This window comes from Tachypleus tridentatus, chromosome 13, assembly GCF_004210375.1.
Source record: "Tachypleus tridentatus isolate NWPU-2018 chromosome 13, ASM421037v1, whole genome shotgun sequence".
In the NCBI taxonomy this organism is placed as follows: Eukaryota; Metazoa; Arthropoda; class Merostomata; order Xiphosura; family Limulidae; genus Tachypleus; species Tachypleus tridentatus.
The window spans coordinates 70,294,550-70,315,054 of NC_134837.1; the positions used below are offsets into that span (position 1 = coordinate 70,294,550).

A 20,505-nucleotide genomic window follows, 5' to 3' on the forward strand; every position below is an offset into this window, starting at 1 on the left:
AGTAAACCTGACGTTATTAGTTCCTTGAGCTAAAACATATGGAGCACCTATAAACGTGCATAGAGCCTTACAACTTACATTTATAGGCAGACATGGTTTTCCCATTTATTTGATCGATCCAATAAGCTCATACCTATCTGAATACATAAAACCTTAGTACGCTATCAATGTATGAGCAACCTAATTGTTCAATTTTACAAAACTACCATGTATCATTATATATTCTTTGTACACTCACCCCCTGCCTTGTAGAGCATACCTGTATTTTAAAACCACAATGTCACCTGTTATAATTATTCCCGTATAAGGGTCACATTTTTCACCAAAGAGAACAAGTTGATGAGCTTACCTGTCCTCGTCACAAGAAGTTTACGTTGTTTCTACTACAAGATGGCTGCTGATCAAACAAAAGGTCACAAAAGTTTCAGAATACCAAACAAGTCAACTATGTATTCAAGCACTCTCTAGATAAGTGTGAATAAGTGTAAATTACTTTCATAAGGATCACTATTAAACAAAGCCTCCATATTAAACATGGCTTATTCAATGACAAGCTAAAGCCAAAATCTAACCATGTTTGTTCAGCTTTACTACTGCTATTCATAACAAGTTTATGAGCAATTAGCTTTGTAATTGTTTGCTCTTTTCCTGCAAGTATTTACAACTCTCTGACTGGCTGTAACAAGCAATAGATTAGACCATAATACTAAAATATGCATCACATTTCCATTTGGTCAAACTTGTAAAAGTACGAGTAGCTTTGAGCTTTTTTCTCCAACTGAAGAACATTGGACATGAAAATAAAAAGTCAGTTTGTGTTTATAAGAAATTTAACCTCAGATAAAATATCTACAGGCAAGTTAGTGATTATAAAAAAAGGTTTGATTTTTTTATGTATTGCAATAAATATTATCACCACCTGAATTTATTAATAAACTTAATACATAACTTCTACCTTACACACACACACACACACATGCACAACTAGAGGGAAAAGTCAGAGTGGTAGCAACATGTGCAACTCATGCTTTGTGCACATTTGAGCATACACACATTCTACTGGTATCATAACAAAACAAGCCAAAACTATTCCTAACTTGTAAACAGAAGTCTTATGTTATTAAAAGGTAAAATGTGTATGATAAACTACATCTACTGTAGTTGTAGCAAATTGAGAAAGTGTACTCTCATTGTGTATGTAGTGATTTATAAAATGTTCATTTCTTTATGTGTGTAGTACCTTAAGGAAAAAAAAAAACACTTAAAAACAATATTCTGAGAAGTAACTATATATAAAATTATACACATGCAACAAGTCCCTAATAGTGTTAGTTGTATTCTGAGAAAGACATGTAAAAACCAGAAATTTAAATAGCTAATGTACTGTTGGGTGTTAATACTGTTAGATGTAGTCTCTCACTCTTATATTAATCATTGTTAGTTTGTTAAAAACTTTAATAATTTTGTGATGAACATACTAGGTGAAAAGTTACAATGTATCTTAAATAAATACCCTTAAAGCAAAGAGGATAAAAAGTGGGCTTAAAAAAACACTGAAAGTTAATCTCATGGTAGATACCTTTGTTGTTCCCGTCTTTTTGTTCACACTGGCTTTATTAAACATTTTGTTTAAAACAATAAATTTAGGGTTGTTAGCATGTTAATATTTAGCAGTAAAAGTCTTAACCATACAAAACTGGAGTATCACATAATACCATCCAGATGTTCCATGTATCCAACAATAAACTTTGTTGTGAAGTTCAAAAGCTTAAACTTTTAATTTCTATCCTGTTGTGTGTCTTTAGTTCATACTTCACTAGACATTCCAAGAATGACGGATTTCACTAGTTTTACTAACATTCAATAAGTTGCAGGAAGTTTGCAGATATACACACTGAAGCATTTTATGTCAAGGACTAGTGTTACACCTTTGTATTCATTCAATACATATTGATGTTAACTTAAGACTAAAGGAACATGAATAGTTCATTACTCGTTTTGAAACAGATGTTATAACCCAATTACTAATAGAAGTACACTTTAGTTTAGGAGGAGTTGGACTTTAGAGGAATTTGCAAGACAATTTTCATTTCTGTAAGCAAATTTTCTTTATCTTAAAAGTGAATAAAACTTAGATAGCAAAATGCAAATTGTAGTAATGCACCAAGACTTCAAATGCTTAATATGTACACAGATCACCTGTGTATTACATCATCTACATTATAAATGTCTACTTTCCATACCAATATCATACATTCAAAGTTCACTTGAAAGTGATAATTACATGAACATGTACGTCATTACATAGTGTGTTTGACAGTTTCTTATCAGCAACATATTATTAAAGTGTAGATAAAAGACTTAAGGAAAACGTATGTGCTAACAGAAAACAAAAGATGTGCATTCATGCTTAAAAAAGTAAAAAAACACAAGATATGTCACATTTAAAACAGAATAGAGAAAAACCTCAGACTCCATAGAAGAAGCAATTATTCATGCAATCAGCTACAAAATTTAACAAAAACCTATCTACATGTTTCCCTAACATCAACAAAAATCTACTCATGCACAGCTCAGAGTGAGACCACCACTAGAAGTACAAGTGCTCACACTGACAAGGCAGCTACAAGAGGAGTCTGAGGCGGAGTATGGCTGTTTCGGGGACGAAACCCCGTGTGCCCATACATGTCTCTGGTTCGACGGCTTGTTGAGCTGTTGGAGGTCTGAGGTAAGAAAGTTTCCTCTTCTTCAGGAGGTTCTGCAGTCTGTCTGCAATGATAAAATAACATTTCATAGAATACTCTTCAACCACTTTCCTTTCAAAAATGATTGATCTAAAACATTTTTTTTTTACAAACATTTCTTAACCTCATTAAGTTTTCAAACCTTCACGTTTTATAGAACCATCTGTAGAGATATTCTTTATTTAAATCTTTAGAAGAATCACCCACATGCACATTTTACAAATTACTCAAAGAACCTGGTAACTAAGGGTATGTGTCTCACAACCAGAAACTTTCATTCATTCTGATGCAGATTGCATTTCCTAATCACCTGTTACTTTCTTATGTAACAAATCTGCCATCAGCTCACACTTCTTAATCACACATTTATTATTTTCCCAATATGAAAACTACCATCACAATATATTTACTAATCATTTATTTATTACTTTCTGACATAAGGTTTTACTTATTGTTAATTCATGAAGGATCCTTTATGTTTATTGAATAATTAAAGACAAGATTTAAAATTTATCACTACAGTCCACTTTCACAAATCACACTACGTGTGACACGGACCACCGCTGATAGAAAGTAATCAGTGCAAGATGTACACCCAGGATTTATTTTTATATTAGACAACAAATGACTTATGTGGATAACTTATGTTCAGATTTTTGTGCAATTATTAAAATATCATAACTCAGTACATGCAATGAAATAAAACCTCTTAAGGTCTATCTAATTATTAACTAAAATTTAGCACTTACTTCTTTCGGACGTGAATCCAAGTACACGAAGCCAACCATATCAAGATGGTAAAGAAGAAACCTGATCCAACTGCTGACACAAGCAGGAAGGCAGTTCCTTCACTAAAATCATAGTTCAGAGATATGACAACAAGAAGGTTGTTTCAGAGTAGTACTCAGTATCAACATACAATAACAATGAGAAAATTAATTTACAGTGGTAGTATGTATTACCATACAAAAACCAGTTTTCATGCAAGATATTTCTAGCCAAGCTAAACTAAAAGATACTATATAATCTGAGAGGAAAGAAAATTAACCAATCATACCAAAATATTTATAATATGGTTCTAATCACATTCACAGCATTCACTGAACTACTAGATAAAAATAACAAACCCAAAGCATACCACTGTACTTCATGACATGGAACACTAATTTATATTATTTGATTAAGTTAAACAGCCTTGAATTAACTGAAAATAATAATAAGATGATTAATATTTTGATTTCTTGAATAGTTGGTATAATGGAAAACTATTAATAGCAAATACTAATTTTGGTTAGTTAATTATTTTCCCAACAATAATCTATGTTATTTACAGCTCTAAGTAATCAAATAATTAAATCCAGTTAATTGCCCAGCTATAAACAACAATGAAGTGACTTCATGAAAGCTCAATGTGCTATTTATATGCTTTCTATACTGAGTGACATTCTACATAACTTCAGTCTTATGCGAGAATCCATTTACTAAGTAAATTAAAAACTTTCTGCAATTACAAGTTGCTAAGCCTAACTTAACAGCTTTACTTTTTTTCTTTCCTTTGCCATATTTTTTTTTTCAAATTAAATTTAATAACATTCTACTGATTTAAACAACCTGGAAATGCCTCAAATTTTTCTTTATTTGATCTAAAGGAAAAAAACAATAAATGCAAGATTTAATCAAAATTAGTTGCCAACTAACATCATAAAACATGTTACCTGATAAATCAAAAAGCAGGAATAACAAAGAACACAAAATGTTAACCTGTTGAGTGGTTGAAAGTACTCGCATACAAAGAGAACAAAACTAGATACGAATTATTCATTTCAGTATATATATATATATATATATATATTATGCTTTTTATAAACATACTGAACTATCTAAAGTTTCTGCACAACACAGTGTTTCTTCAATACTATCTCTAAGCCTTTAGGCACATCTGTCACCTTACAGCAACCATATAATGCAGTTTGAATTACCCCTAGAAATGCAAAGAAGTGCACAAAATCAATAGACACAGATGATGACCACAGCCACTGACCCATATCCAATATGGTGCATGTTACTATTTAAGACACTGATAACATTTGCAGTTGAAAACTGTCATTTTCATAAAAAAACGCAACAGACCCAAATAGCATGTGTTTTCACCAACAACGATCCTGGTTCTGAACCTGATTTAACCAACAATGATTTTTAATGTGATGACAACAATGGGGGAAGAAAATGCTTTATAGTTTAAAGAGAAAGAATTAATGATGTGACATCAAACGGGGCAAGTTTAATCCCTAAGGAAACACATTAATATTGTTCCATAAAACTGTCTCTGAAAAGTTCACAGCACAAACATTATTATTAGCCAAAACTAAAATGGTTCAATAACTATCTGATATACTTACATGCCTGTGGTACAAGTGGCCTCCATAGCCTTATTGTACTGTCGATAAACAGAAGTACAGTCTTGTAATACAGAAACATCAGTCCTTGATTCACTCAAACTTTCTGCTAACTGATCAAGAAGCTGAAAAACCTTTAACAGATAACAAATAAAACAAACCTATAATAGAAACAAATGGAAAATGGAACTACAGACACACACACACACACACACACACACAAACCTACAACAGAAGCAGATAACACAAAAAAACACACTTATAACAAAAGTAAATGGTGTACAAGAATAAAATTAGTAAAGTCACTGGTTTGAATCCTGCCTCATTTCAGTTTAACTCTTACAGGACAGTGCACGCTACTCTCAGTTTAACTCTTACAGGACAGTGCACGCTACTCTCAGTTTAACCCTCACAGGACAGTGTGCTGCTCTCAGTTTAACCCTCACAGGACAGTGTGCTGCTCTCAGTTTAACCCTCACAGGACAGTGTGCTGCTCTCAGTTTAACCCTCACAGGACAGTGTGCTGCTCTTAAAATTTATACAGTTTTAGCACTTAAATCTTCTTCCAACAAAAAGTGACAATTGAAAGATCATGAACTGTACTCATTTTTCAGCCTAGTTCAATAGTGAAACTTCAACATTAATAACCACTGGAAGTAAAAACAGACATCTGCAGCAATCAGAACACAAAGGTATATTCACAGTCCTGCTGAGACACTTGATCCATCCACAATCTTCTTCACTCTCAATTTTCACTTCACAGCTTAACATGTCCACAAGTAACACATTACAACTTCAAATATTTAGTAGGTATACTACTACACAACACTATTCCTACAAACTAACATAATTCATACTTACTTAAGTGTAAACTTTTTTTATTATTATTAGTATTCTATTTAAAATGCATTCAGAAAGATAGTACATGTACCTAAACAATTTATCTAGCACTACAGATGATTAACTTGAAAAACAAACATTTGTATAAAACTGTTAAATACTAAATCTTTAACTTATCATTTAGTGCATACCTTTGGCTGTGAAAAATGTGGTTCAGCTAACTCTTTGACCTCACCAAGTGACCTTTCCAGGTTGTCCAGTTTAGCCATGCTCTCCTTGAAAGACTAAATAAAAATAGAATAATATCATCTTACCTGGGACTAGTGCTAGGTTTGGAATACACCACTGAAACAGGATAACAATCTAGGACTAGTGCTAGGTTTGGAATACACCACTGAAACAGGATAACATAATCTAGAACTAGTGTTAGGTTTGGAATACACCATTGAAATGTGATATCTTGACTATTGTCAGAACCAGAATGTATCACCGATTTCAGGAAGTGTCTTCCTGAAAATAACATTTTTGTATTGTCTGCAAAGAGGATGAAACTATAGTTACTGAGCTCCACACACTTATTTCAACTACTGAAAGGCCAAATATAATATTAATGTATTGAAAAATTATTTTTCCATACAGTAGATTAATAAAAAGTTCTACAAATCTGCATACTGTTTGTACTTTAGCAAGTTTTCTAAAATTATTAATAACTTCTGGCCCAAAGTAAGTGATATAAATTATAACCAAAATGTAATTTAAGCTAACAGCCATTTCCATACAAGAAGCTGACTAGAAGTAATAATGTCACGAATCAACACCAATAAACAGACCTAGAATACAAAGATACAAGCTATTTCTATTTTGACAGAATCATTTTGGTTTTTAACCCTAGACTATCAAAATAATTTTTTTTTCAAATTCTGATGCATTTTGTTTTTTGTTAATTTTGCATTTTGCAGGTTGGACTTGTAAATTTGTTATAGATATGAAAGGAAGCAATAGTACCTTGACATTATTTAAATGTGTCGACATCCACAGCTGTCGTAAGTCTAGTTTCAAATGGTTTTATAACCCTGAATAAAATATTATCCAATCAGAAATCATACTTGTAGCTCATTCAGAAGTAGGAACAATCTATTAGTTTCATTGGAAACAAAAGCTATCCAGCAAAAAATGTGTAACAAAAAAAGAAAACAGTGGAAAAGTTGTACACTGATGCATCACCTTCATTTAAAAAAAATTTTTTAGAAAAATCACAAAAGTTTACAATGTCCAAAAAGTAAAGAAATAAGGAAAAAATCAACTTAAAAAATTATGTTAGACACAGGATATAAAACCAAAGTATCACAAATATTGAAAAAACACAAGAGAATGAGTATTAAGTACTGTGTAAAAGATAAACAATAACCATAAAAAAAGAAACTATAAATCACAGCCAATACACAATTATTTCCAGGCACAGGTGTTGTAGAACTAAGTCTGATCATACAGATGGTTGACCACATGTTACATCATCCATAATAAGTAAAAACAATGCACTTAATATACTTTACCCATTAAATCTCAATACCACTTAGGGTGGGAAAGCTACTGCAGAAATTAAATTATTTGTATTTTTCTGCTGAAATTCTGATACATCCATCTCACATACACTTTCATTTGGCACCACTGCCAAATGCATGGTTCCCATGAATTATATTTAAAATTCCAGATTTGAGAACTGAACATCTGTTTGCTCCATAATAAGTTCTAGGACAAGGTTATGTTGTTATATTGATTACTTTCAACATTGATCTGTTTTTAACAACAATTACCTGTATCCAAGTTTCAACTGATTATTAATAATTATACAATATCAGTTACATTTATTTCTATTTAGAATAGAATTAGAGAACACATAAGTGTGTAACATTAGATCTGGCACTTACTGTAATTATGGAGAATACACAAAACACTAGTTTACATAAATTCACCCAAATATAAAAGTGATGTATTTGCACACTGGTGTAGTTTCAAATGATTCAAAGGTGTTTTAGTAAGGGTCATTTTATAACCCTACCAAAATGCCCAAATTCAAGTTCTTAAGATGTTTTCAAAAGCAGTCTAAAAACAAAGCATTAAATATACCACAGGTTTCTATTTTGTGTTATACCCACCACTTTCTACTGCAAAGAAAAAAATTGATTTAAATTCATTAGAAAACCTCACTTTAAATGTAAGTTTACCTAATTGCCAAATATATACATTCAAGAAATTGTTTGTGGTTTGTGTATTATTCAATTCTGCTGTCCAATATTCCAAAACTGAAACTTAATTTTGTTCAGTACACTAAATTACTCATTAATAGATATATTACACACACACTGTCGTTAACCCTCTTGCCAAATCAGAAGACTCGTTAATGTCAAATTGTCCTTTAAAGTTTCCGCACTATAACTTCTGTTTCATGCATCAAGCATTTAAGAGCCTTCTGTGGGAAAAAAACGACTAAATCTAAATCTTGTTTTTTCTTTCTAGAATGCCTTTGAATTGTAATATGAAACTACATGTTTATTCTACATTGTTATAAACTCATAACAGTATAATTCTGTCATATTGCTCTTTAAGCCATGTCTAACCAATATTATTGCCACAAAAGGTAAGTTGCACGTTTACCTAGTGATTTGTGTTATACTATCAATTTACACAACATACGAGCTACTTGCAAGTTACTTAGAAGTAAACCATGTGAAAAATTGTTAATATTCCTTATTTCAAATAATTTAACCAAAATATTTTCTAATTTTTTTTAATTTTACTTTTATTATAATAAATAAATAAACATGAACAAGAAATATAGTACCTATTTGGATACTCCTTTTTTCACTGTCAAATGTCAGTGAAATTTGTTCCCACTTTTCTTTTATACTAATGGTACTACTGCACTAAATACTTTCACCTAATTCAATAATGTACCAACGAACACAGAATAATAGCACACAAAAAACAGACAATGTCCTATAAATATCACTTTCCTATACTGTTGCTTTGTCTGACTGATGACAATACTGTAATGGGTAATTTACGTTACATTTTGTATATCTTTGAGGGTGGGTAAATAAATGAAGAGGGAATTGCCTAGAGAGCAAATGTTACAATTCTTGTACTTTTTTGAAATTGCTTTATAAAATTAAAAACTTGTATAATATTAACATTTTAAATATTAGCTATATTAATTGCCACATTTACAAGTATATCATTACAAATAAGCACTGTAATTAAATAGTGAATCCAATTTCATAAAATCTGCACAGAAAAGGATGCCCACATGAAAAAGAGTTCATCCATTACATTACATGACACTGATCAATAGAATTGATGCTTGTACGTGATTGAGTTGACCAAAGTACTGGCATTATGATTTCTCAATTATTTTTGATTAATTTGACATTGTCCAACTTGACTGATTAATTTCAAAACGTATCTCAGGATGGATAATAGGGGTATTAACACTTTTACTAATAAAGCAGAAAACATTGGCCTTCCAATGTCATCTTCACGTTAATTCAGGATTAATTTCATGAAGACAATCAACTAATAAAATTAGTGTTTCAGATTATTACTGTTTTTTTATTATTCTAACTATCCAAGTCTCATGTTAAAATTACTGATTAGCAAATTCCACCACTTTTCCATTTCTGATGTTACTATACAGGAATTTCATATGAAATTAAAAAAACTAGCAATTATTCTGACACATACATGTTCCATTTTAATTATAATTTGCATATTATTGTGTAATGAGCAAAATGTTACTGTTTTAGTAACAAAATATACTTACAATCCATATTGACTTGCTATACTTAACTAGAACTAGAAGCATGATTTGTTAATAATTTCTTTACTTGAGTAGGGAGTGTCATATATTTATAGTTTCTTTACTTGAGTAGGGAGTGTCAATATTTATAGTTTCTTTACTTGAGTAGGGAGTGTCATATTTATAGTTTCTTTACTTGAGTAGGGAGTGTCATATATTAATACTTTCTTTACTTGAGTAGGGAGTGTTAATATTTATAGTTTTACTTGAGTAGGAAGTGTCAATATTTATAGTTTCTTTACTTGAGCAGGGAGTGTCAATATTTATAGTTTCTTTACTTGAGTAGGGAGTGTCAATATTTATATTTCTGTTGCAGCCCAAACCTGCATCAGTAATGTTTTAGTAAAGGAAAAAGTGCTCCAATTCTATATTCACTGGTGGATTCAATTCATAATCATTTTAAAAGACTTCTCACTGTTAGACATATTGCGAGCCCCCAACACTGACTTGCAACTCCACATCAATAAGCAGACAGCCTCACTATCTCATAGTACACAGAACTTTATATTAGTCTAAGATATTATTTATCACATCCTTTAAAGCCATACAATGAACTAATATAGAGTTTTTAACCATGTAAATATAACACCCTTACCTTTGAGAAAGGATTCTTTACCTTCTGACCACAGTGAATGTAGTACTGTACTACACCTGGATATAATACACAAAAAAGTGTAAAATCATTAGCATTTCAAACTATAAAATGTTTAACAACGTCTCTACATTATCAAATCCCGATTTCGTGTTACTGAACTGAACTAAAGTACTACTGCACTTCATTGTTGAGTTAGAGAAAACATATCACAGCATTCATCAAGTCACCAAAAACTGACACAAAGAAAAAGTTAAGAGTCTCACCCCCTATACAAACACATACACTTGTATAAAATGCAGAAACAAAAAGATGTACAATTTTGGAGGAAAATATATGAATGTTTATTTCTGCATTATATATTATAGTGGGGGTGATACATTAATTAATACTCATGGATAAATAGTTATGCAAGTTATTACTAATGAGGAACTATTAAAAACAGTGAAATTTAACACTACAAACTATATCTGAGTGTAAAACAGTTTATATTAATTGGTAATAATCATGCCAACAACCTATTGGCAACACTGGGTCTGCAGTTCAACTCAGAAAGTTATGAGCAGGATCAGCTGGGGCACAGTCCCTATATTATTTGTGTATTAACAACGGTAAATAATAATAAGACACAATGAAAGCCACAGAATTTAACCAAGGTCTACTAGACACAAACAAATTACACTGTTGAGTTTAACCAAGGTCTACTAGACACAAACAAGCTGTCAGAAATTTAATAAGATGCTAAATAATAAACAATGTCAAAGACTACAGCTTAATACAAGCTCTTCTAACATAATAAAATTCTAGAAAAATTAACATGACATACCACTAGCCACAAACTTGATGCATCACATTCATAATAAACATATATACAAACATGTCATACCCTGTCAGGAGATTGACACGTACAAACTAATAGAGTATACCATAGATATAAATCTTTATAAACACTAACCTGCATTAAAGAAGGGATCCACTTCCTTGTGAAGATATGGTTCTGGTTGTAGACAGAAATCTCCAGCAGCCTACAGAACAAGAAAGTATACTTGTCAGTTTCCAAGTTATATTTAATACAATTTCACAGTAATAATCTCTTCTCATAGATTGTGGTTTATAATGTCACTTACTGAATAAGGAACCAAGCCATACATTTTGACAGAAAAAACATACTAGCTTATGTGTGATAATGAATCACATACAACCATTTCAAAATACTCCAACCATTAATAGGTCGGCCAGATCAGTATTTAAAAGATACATCACATCACATACATTTATAAGTAATCCTTTAAATACAGTTAATAAATCCGTTTCTATTTTTCTTAATGATACTCTGAATTTTGTATTCAAAGAAATTAAACCACTGTTTAAATAATCCAGACAAGTGTCTTTGAATTATTAAAATATCATTCTAGTTTTAGAATGTATTAAGAACTTAAATGTTCAAGATATGGCCAGTTCTATGTCCACATAAGATTTTAAAAGATATATTAAAATATATCTGAAAGATTTGATTACAGTTTGTTTTTTGAATTAAGCACAAAGCTACACAATGGGCTATCTGTGCTCTGCCCACCACAGGTACTGAAACCCAGTTTCTAGCGATGCGAGTCTGCAGACATTCTGCTGTACCACTGGGGGTGTCATTATTGATGTTTGATAATTTTAAAGATACAGAAAAAGATATTCCAAAATTTAAGTTTACTTAAGAGCAATGCAAAAATATTCTTCATTTCTGTGTTTAAAACACTTATATTACTTTTAACAAACATAAATATAAACAAACAGTAAGTATTACATCAGGAGCAAAATTCTTTTCAAATATGGCCAATTTGTTTGTTTTGTTTTTAATGAAAACTCATTTATGAAAGAGGTTTCAAATCCTAAGTTATATACTTTTCATTACACATGCAACTTAACTGCTATAAATAAATAGAACTTCACATTAAGTTTAATATAATATGAATAACTCATAATGGAAAAAAGTAATAATATTTATGCCAATTATCTAGACTGATATTAATTACATAAACAGCAAAACACAATTGACTATTTTTTACAAGAAAAGAGTATTTAATTTTCCCATTCTTGGTCTGCTCATCCCAATAGTGTTGTTCCATGCATGATGGTAAAAGGTATTACACTATAGCACTTCCTTTACGGATAATGTTATATTATTCATGACTAAACCATAAAATAATGGTTATGACACTAGAAGTTGAGAGAAAATTTTTACACTGTTTTATAAAATACATGGAAATATTTTAAACAAATTTTCAGTAAGAAAAATACCTTTTCTGTCACTAGAGGTAGTTAACTGTAAATAGCTAAAATCAATTCAGTATAGATGGAACTGGAAAGACCAACTCCAAGTAACTGGGTTGGTTTCAGACATCCCATGTTATACCTGAATAATTTTACTAAAGAAAAATGGAGGAATATAAACTACACAGACACTGATGTAAGGTGTGTAATTCATTTTCAATCATTTTAAAAAAGATATTTAAATTTTACTTAAAACATTGTCATCTTTTTTTAGAATATGGCATTGGGTGAGAATAACTTACAGTAAAATTATTAGGGTGAATTTATTATTGTTATTATTCACTTGGACTAACTTACTCTTATGCTTTAAATAACATAGTTCAGAAACTTACCACACACAAACCGAGATAGAATGACACTAATACCCAACATACGACAACAGACATCAGTCCAACCACTGAAAAACTAAAAAAAGATTGTATTCAAAAGATTATTTTTTGTGACTACCACAGTCATAAGAGTCATTTCTAGAACTAGAACAAAAACTACACAGCTTTTCAAAGTATAATTATATTTAAATGTTTTAAACATTATAAAAATACTTAAAATCAGGGTCTTTCTTGTCGAGTATTTACAAAGCTGAGTTTTCCTAAGTAATAGATATAATACTATGTTAAAATTTATTATTACAAACATGAAATAAAAATATTTTCACTAGTTTAGAAAATGTCTGAAAATTATTTACTTTTTATGATATAAACACAACATAAAACAAATGTTCTACTAAAGTTATGATTATACTGTGAAATATATAACATTAATCACAAACAAAAAATTTACTTCAAGACAACTAAGTTAAAACAAAAAAAAGCAACTTACAAGATAAGCAGACAGCGTGATGTTCGACAAATGGCTCCAATTAAGATAAAGCAGAAAATAACCAATAAACCCAAAACAGCAAATGTTGCTGGCCATCTAAAAGAAAGGTATAGTTATCAGCTTGGAAACAAACTTCATATGATACACATATTCATGAATGTTAAAATACAACAGTCTCACACAGTTTAATAAACTTGATAACAGCACATTTAAGAAATGAGGTAAAACATTGCATTAGAGTTCATAAAACTATCAAAATAAAGTGCTTTGAACTGGTTTGCAGTAAATATACTGAAATAATATTTCATTATAAATTTATTTTAATTTTCAGCTTCACACTACAATTCATTATTAAGTCCTAATAACAAATTATCTTTGTTACCGATATTCAAATCAGTTTTGTTTTTAACTTAAATTTCTGTAAGAATAAAGTATATTACAAATCACACAACTTGAAACTTCTAAAGATTTCATCTGCAGTGATGTTTAAAGTGGGATAGCACTTCGGTCTCCACACTGAGACCTTCATCTAGTTTCTGTGACTATTCATTAACTAACATTTCAAAAGGTAATATAACATAAATATGTGCAAGATTCCTCCTTATGGGTGTTATTTAAGCAGTGAAGGATGAACATCCATAACAGACAGATAATGTCAAGACAGAACGGAAGAACAGTATTCAGATGGTTGCAAGCAACTTTGACCTCATACAATGTAAATTATTTTATCTTCAAACTTTATACTACATCAATGACTTCCTATTATTCTAAGTTGATAAGGTAGCAAAATATTTCCACACAAGCAACACCTTTATGAATTCTTTGTATTCTTTTGTTTTCACAACTAGTCAAAAAAGATACAACTAACATTTCTTGTTAACTCTTTACAGGCTGACTATTTCATATGATTTATGTAAAATTTCTCCATTTGTAAAATAAACTTGAAATGTTTTTAACTGTGTACATGATGTTCTGATAAAAAATAACCACACAAAACATTACCACGTTAAAAAATGTCTTCTTATGTTCCATTCACTTCGTTTTCTCTTTTGGTTAATCTCAAAAATAGCTAAATTAACTAATACATTTCTTTTGATTATTTTTAACATTTTAAAGCAAGGTAAACTATTCATACAAAAAACAGTAAATAAAATAGGATATTTAATAAAAATCTTATCAGTAGGTTCTATTAGTTTATCTACATATCCGATAGATATTTCATCAAAAGATGAATGGACTAAGTCCCTAACATATCCATGCTTCTTTCAAGAAATGTTTTTACCTTTTACCTTTTAAGTATTTCATTTTTACACCTGTTTTTTATATATAATTCTGTTATTTTAAGTGTTCTTAACTTCACTTTTTTTCTTGTTTCTTTGAGTTTTAGATTTTCAGTCAAGAAAATCCATAACAACAATACTGTTCGTCTATACTGTTCTCATGAATAACCAATTCTAACAATACAACTGGAGGACTATAAACAACAATACAACCTTAATCATAGTAAACAAAATAGCCTTATAATACCTAATTTGTTATTTTACTTTAACTGGACATACAATGTTTTAATTTATAGTTTCTTAGCCCATGTTCTACAAAAACAGTGATTAATATCTTTCATGCACCAGTATGTACTACACAAATTCAACAATGCTACTTGTTTTTTTCAGAATTTGTAATCCATACCAGAGAGATGTAAACATTTTGGTAATAAAATTACAAAAAACAACTTTCTCTAAATCATAAAATAAACTTTTTACTTCCATCAGTGTTTTGCCATTGTGGCTTCACCAGGCTAATAGTTGCAGGTTTATTGTACTGCTAGTCCTTATGAAGCTTATATAGAAAAATGTTAGCAGAAAAAATTTTGTGTTGATATTATATAAAAATATTATGTATCAAAGATGTTATCTCAAACTACAAGCTCTAACAATGAGCAAATAGTCAAATTATCACTCAGTGGAAAAGTTACTTTAACCTTTTCTTTAAATTATCGTGAATTCCAAACTTTAAAATGACTTGATTATCAAGAGATGTAAATGTAATAACATTATATCCTTAAACCCAAACAGACACTGTCAGCTTCCACCTAAAAACCCTATTTATTCATTATACAATGTCTCTGTCTAAAAACTAATCCAAATCATGTTATTATCCACAAAGTTAAGAAATCAGGAAAATAATTCTGGCAGAATGTGCAATATATTATGGGTTTAGATAATTAAATACTTGTAATATTTTTGTTTTCTTTACATGGATTTTTCAAAAGATGAATGGATACAGCAAAATTTCAAAACAGAACAGAAGTGTATCAAACGTTAAGAATTTTGTGTATTAATGTATTACTAAACAAATTAAAAAGGTAAAACAAAACAATTACACAATACTCTATTACAGACAATTAATTTTATTAAGATGCAAAGAAAAATAACAACATCCAACTCCTTGCCTTGTGACATTTTAAACATCCTACACATAAACTTACAACACTAGAAGTCAGTGTACAGAAAATTAACAAGCATAAGATATTCATATTTCTCACCTGAACAGTTCCACCAGGTGGATAGTTTCATTTACTGATTTGAGAAGATCATTTACAAGTGCTACATCAATATCTTTAACTTTCTTAGTTAACTGAGAGATATTTTTTGACATGGCTTGAATTAACTCCAATAATTCAGACTGGACAGTGGCATTGGACCCAGCTTGTTTAAAGGTCACATTCAATTGCTGCAAGTTTTTTCTGACATTTTGGGTTAGTAAGAATTCAGTGTGATTGACCTGAAAGATATAAATAACAAAACATTATATATGATAAGGCCCATAAGTAACTTAAGTAATTTTTGCTAACAATGTATTTTTACTTTATGCATATAAAGGTTGTTTCATTTTAAATCAACAGATGTCACTGTTATAATACAACTAATATTATTTGATGCATATTTTGATCTTGTGAGAACACATCCTTCAATCTTATCAATCCAAATACGAATTACTTAATAAAAAATACAATTAATTTGGTAGCTTTAACTGTCACAATTTTTTTAATCAAAGTTAAATTTACTTGTTTTGACAAAAATTACTTAAGCTGTTTTCTATTTAACTTTATTTTAGATAGTTTTTGATATAAAAATATATGTAAAATGACATGAACAATTAACATTTATTTCCCAACTGCTAATGTCTAAAGTATTTTTCTCTTCAAACTTTGCTTTTGTGACCTGATACGTGAAAGTGATTTACATTAGTCACAAATATTGAAAAACTACTCACTTCTAAATATTTTTGTTCATTTTTGTATAACTTTAGTATAAATACATATAAATCTTAATTCATGTCATTTTATTCAGACCTAATGTAAATGAAAATGTGCAAATTTGCCCGCTTTTACATAAGAAATAGGTTAATTTCTAAATTTCACTATCCAGGTCACAAAAGCAAAGTTTGAAGGGAATAATGTCCATTTTCTGTATTTTTACAACATAAGCAATTAAGAAATAACGCATACTATCCAGGAACAAAATTTGTGTTACACAGTGTAATGATACAATTTGTTCATTCTATAGAAAAACAAGCTATATTCAGAAAAGTTTCGTTAGATTATATATAAAAACAAAACAATACAAGTCATGGTAAAACATTCAGTTAGTCAGTCTACAAAACTACATACACTGTTTACATAGTGGTGTATATAGACACCACTGGGTCCTTAATCACCATTGTTAACTATTTATGAAAGGAAATCCAAAGAAGCAGAAGAGACTGATGGAGGCTCAAGGTCTTAACCAAACCACTAAGACAGGTTGTTCTCTCCACTCTGTCTCTACCCTAACAGCATATCTAAATGTTAAAAAGAAAAGACAAATATCAAGTCAAGTGTAAGTTTTCTACAGAGCACCAAGAATGATCCATTTGTTCAAAATACCCTCTTCATGGACACACCTGTGAAGTTAACTTATCAGACTGACCCCAACCTAGTTTTTAAGAGAACTGGAGCAAGAGGTCTGAATAAGTCTGTTAAAACTTATTGGTTATGAACAGCCTCAAATCTTTCACAGAAGCTTGGGTCACACCTTTTAGACTCAGCACAACTGATGACAAAGGCAGTAACTTCATTGAAAAGTAGTAATAAATACACAAACTCAAACAATTTCAAATACTCACACGATCATGAAATCCCTGGACGAATACTTGCATTTCTTGTGTAGCACCTTCTACCTTCTGGATGCCTTCATGGGCGAGGAAGTTCCCATAAAATCCAACTGCTAGTGTTCCACTGAAAAACAATGATAAAATGTTAAATACTAGCTAAGGACAATTTTAAATCAGAATATTAAACAAAAAAGTCACAAACCTGCAAAAATAATTTTTGCTTTTATATGATGAAATTGACAAGAAAAGAAAGACCTGAGAATTAATTAAGATGGTTCTTCTAAGTACAGCATGATCACTATGCTGTACACCTGTCAAGATATAGCATTAGCAAAGCACAAACACTCAAGCTTTCAAATCAGCTTCTTAACCAAAGTTAAATATAACTGAGAACAAGTATACATTGGCACAGCATTCTCAACACCTGCATGATGGCAACATTAAATGACCTGTTGGTAGGTGTCACCTTCACAGTTTTAGCCATGACAAGGTAACTATGGGTTAAAGCAGCAAGCAAGGTTATTCTTATACGAAAATGTTCAAGTAGGCTAAGTAATGACAGCATGAAATATAGAGAATGTTTAACCCTCAGAAGTTACGTTTCTCATGTCCGATTTTCAAGCTTCCCCACTTATCCTGAAACTATAGAATATAGTGAAAGTAACGTACAGAAAATGAAACTTTCAGTGAGACAGCAATAAAGAGAACTCTACTGAATATATATAACAAATACACAAAAATATTTCAAGCATTATGATAGCAATAAGATGAAATCTACAGAGAAAAATAGTAAATAGAGCAAGTGAATTGACTGAATTAGCTAAGTAGTTACTCACCTGCTGATTAACAGATAAATCGAAAGTAATTCTTCTATTTGTACTTTCTTTAACATACTTAATATGACAAACATCTTAAGCTACAAAAATTAAGGATTAATTTAATTTGGTAACTCTAAACTATTATGTACACAATATGGTACAACACCTGTAATAAGTTGAAAATACAATTAATATTTTTATCTTTACACATTTTCACAAAGCTATGCCACTAAATCTAAATAAACTAATTCTTTATTATTTTAAAGTAATGCCCCTAGATTTCATTTGATAAAATGAGTAAGATTCTAGTCACAGTAAGTGTTAGATAATATAGAATTCAATGAAAACAAGTTCACACTGATATTATAAAAACAAAGACAGTCCAATGTTTACCAGTTGCATTTAAACACTATACCCTATGAGGATCCTAAGAGGGTCAGAATTGAACTTAAACCTACTTTATTTTGTAAAGCCTGTTGGTTAATTACTACCACCCTGTTGAGTCAATCTCAAACAATCATATCAGGTTGACACTTTAGACAACACTGAATATTCTAAATGGATTCAAAGTCATAGAACGAAAGTTGCTGGACTGTTTCTCAAACAACCATGCTTTTCTTATGGTTAATGAGATGTAGGGTGCTCAAAAGTGGGATCATCTCAAATCTTTATTTATTGGTAAATGGAAAGCAAACTGAAAATGTTTATGAAGTTTTCTAGTAAACTTTATCTCAAATTTTTTAAAATTATGTTCAAGTTATTACTCTGAAATATGCAACTGCTATTTAATTAAACATCCCCTATCAGTTCACAAGTTTCAGCTTGTAGTACATAAACTGGATTATAAAAATATTAAAATCACAGTAATATAAAACATATTTAATGAAGGCATTTTGGATTTTTTTTTTTAAGTTCAACATCAGAGTGAATACATTAAAACAGTTAAAAACTTTAAAAGTACAAAAACAAATTAAGCACGTTGATACAAGTTTACAAACAAAAACACATTTGAAATAATATGAATATTTTACAGTAAAGGTTGGAAGACACTTTAGAACCAACATGCACACTGAGAAATCAATAAATCAATTGACTCAAAACTTACTGTATTACAGTGCTTAAGTAGAGCATGATAACAACCAGGCTCAGTTCTCTTATACTGCTTACTATCTAGGTAGAGCTAGTCCTAACTAAGAAGGATCGTGCTGGTGTAAACAAAGTTGTGACTTAAGTGTTAAGAATGTTGTTTGTCCACATTTAGTAACTTTTGACAAACAAATGAGCAAGTTACTCAACAATCAACAAGTTTCATTAAATCAGTTTTAACCTAAGTAATGATGTGTACAGGGGTGTAGTTCCTGGGGAATGGGGGGTATACATACCCCCTTCATTTTAGGTGGGGGGTATGGTGCATACACTCATCTCCCCCCTACAGTTTGGTCTGTTGAATTGTTTTATTGCATCGCAGGCCTACAAATTGTGTGTTTGTTCTTGTGATTCTCGTGTTCTTACCAACTGAATTACATAATTGGCCTAGATGTAGGCTTTTTCAGTAGCCGAAATGTACATCTTTAACATTGGCGTGCTTCTAAGCTTTCGATCTAAATGATAGTTCATAAGTATCAGTCAGTAGGCCTAAGTATATATGCAAGTATCGTGGCAACAATATTACTCTGCGACTGCATGTTTACAGCTTTCAGGCTCACATAATCAGAGATTACCAATTTGCAAATTGAACAGTTCATATAAGTGGTTCCAAAAATCATCCCCCTCATTGGGTGTAAAAAATCTATGCCAATGGATGTGTAACACCATTAAGGTTTATTAATCTATGTCTAGTAACTCCTAACAAAACACATTTCAATGAACAATTTATTCAGTAATCAACATTTAACTGAGATAATAAAGAATGACCATTACCTTGCCATACTCTGGTTTAATGAAAATAAAACCTAAATAACAC

The 20,505-nt window shown here is 30.6% G+C and overlaps 1 protein-coding gene across 14 annotated transcripts in view; it reads right to left on the reverse strand.

Moving 5' to 3' along the window:
* Positions 1-20,505, reverse strand: part of LOC143238447 (protein tweety-like) — a 60,007-nt gene that overhangs the window by 12,714 nt on the left and 26,788 nt on the right. For 9 of the 14 annotated variants that reach the window (XM_076478680.1, XM_076478685.1, XM_076478679.1 and 6 more), the window contains exons 4-13: positions 17,737-17,848; positions 16,115-16,353; positions 13,573-13,668; positions 13,086-13,158; positions 11,384-11,453; positions 10,432-10,487; positions 6,172-6,264; positions 5,144-5,274; positions 3,494-3,595; positions 2,611-2,769 (exon numbers count right to left, since the gene is read on the reverse strand). In XM_076478680.1, the coding sequence (XP_076334795.1) occupies positions 2,611-2,769; positions 3,494-3,595; positions 5,144-5,274; positions 6,172-6,264; positions 10,432-10,487; positions 11,384-11,453; positions 13,086-13,158; positions 13,573-13,668; positions 16,115-16,353; positions 17,737-17,848 (1,131 nt within the window). The remainder of the gene's footprint in view (positions 1-2,610; positions 2,770-3,493; positions 3,596-5,143; positions 5,275-6,171; positions 6,265-10,431; positions 10,488-11,383; positions 11,454-13,085; positions 13,159-13,572; positions 13,669-16,114; positions 16,354-17,736; positions 17,849-20,505) is intronic. The other 5 variants (XM_076478691.1, XM_076478692.1, XM_076478690.1 and 2 more) reach the window with 1 other exon arrangement.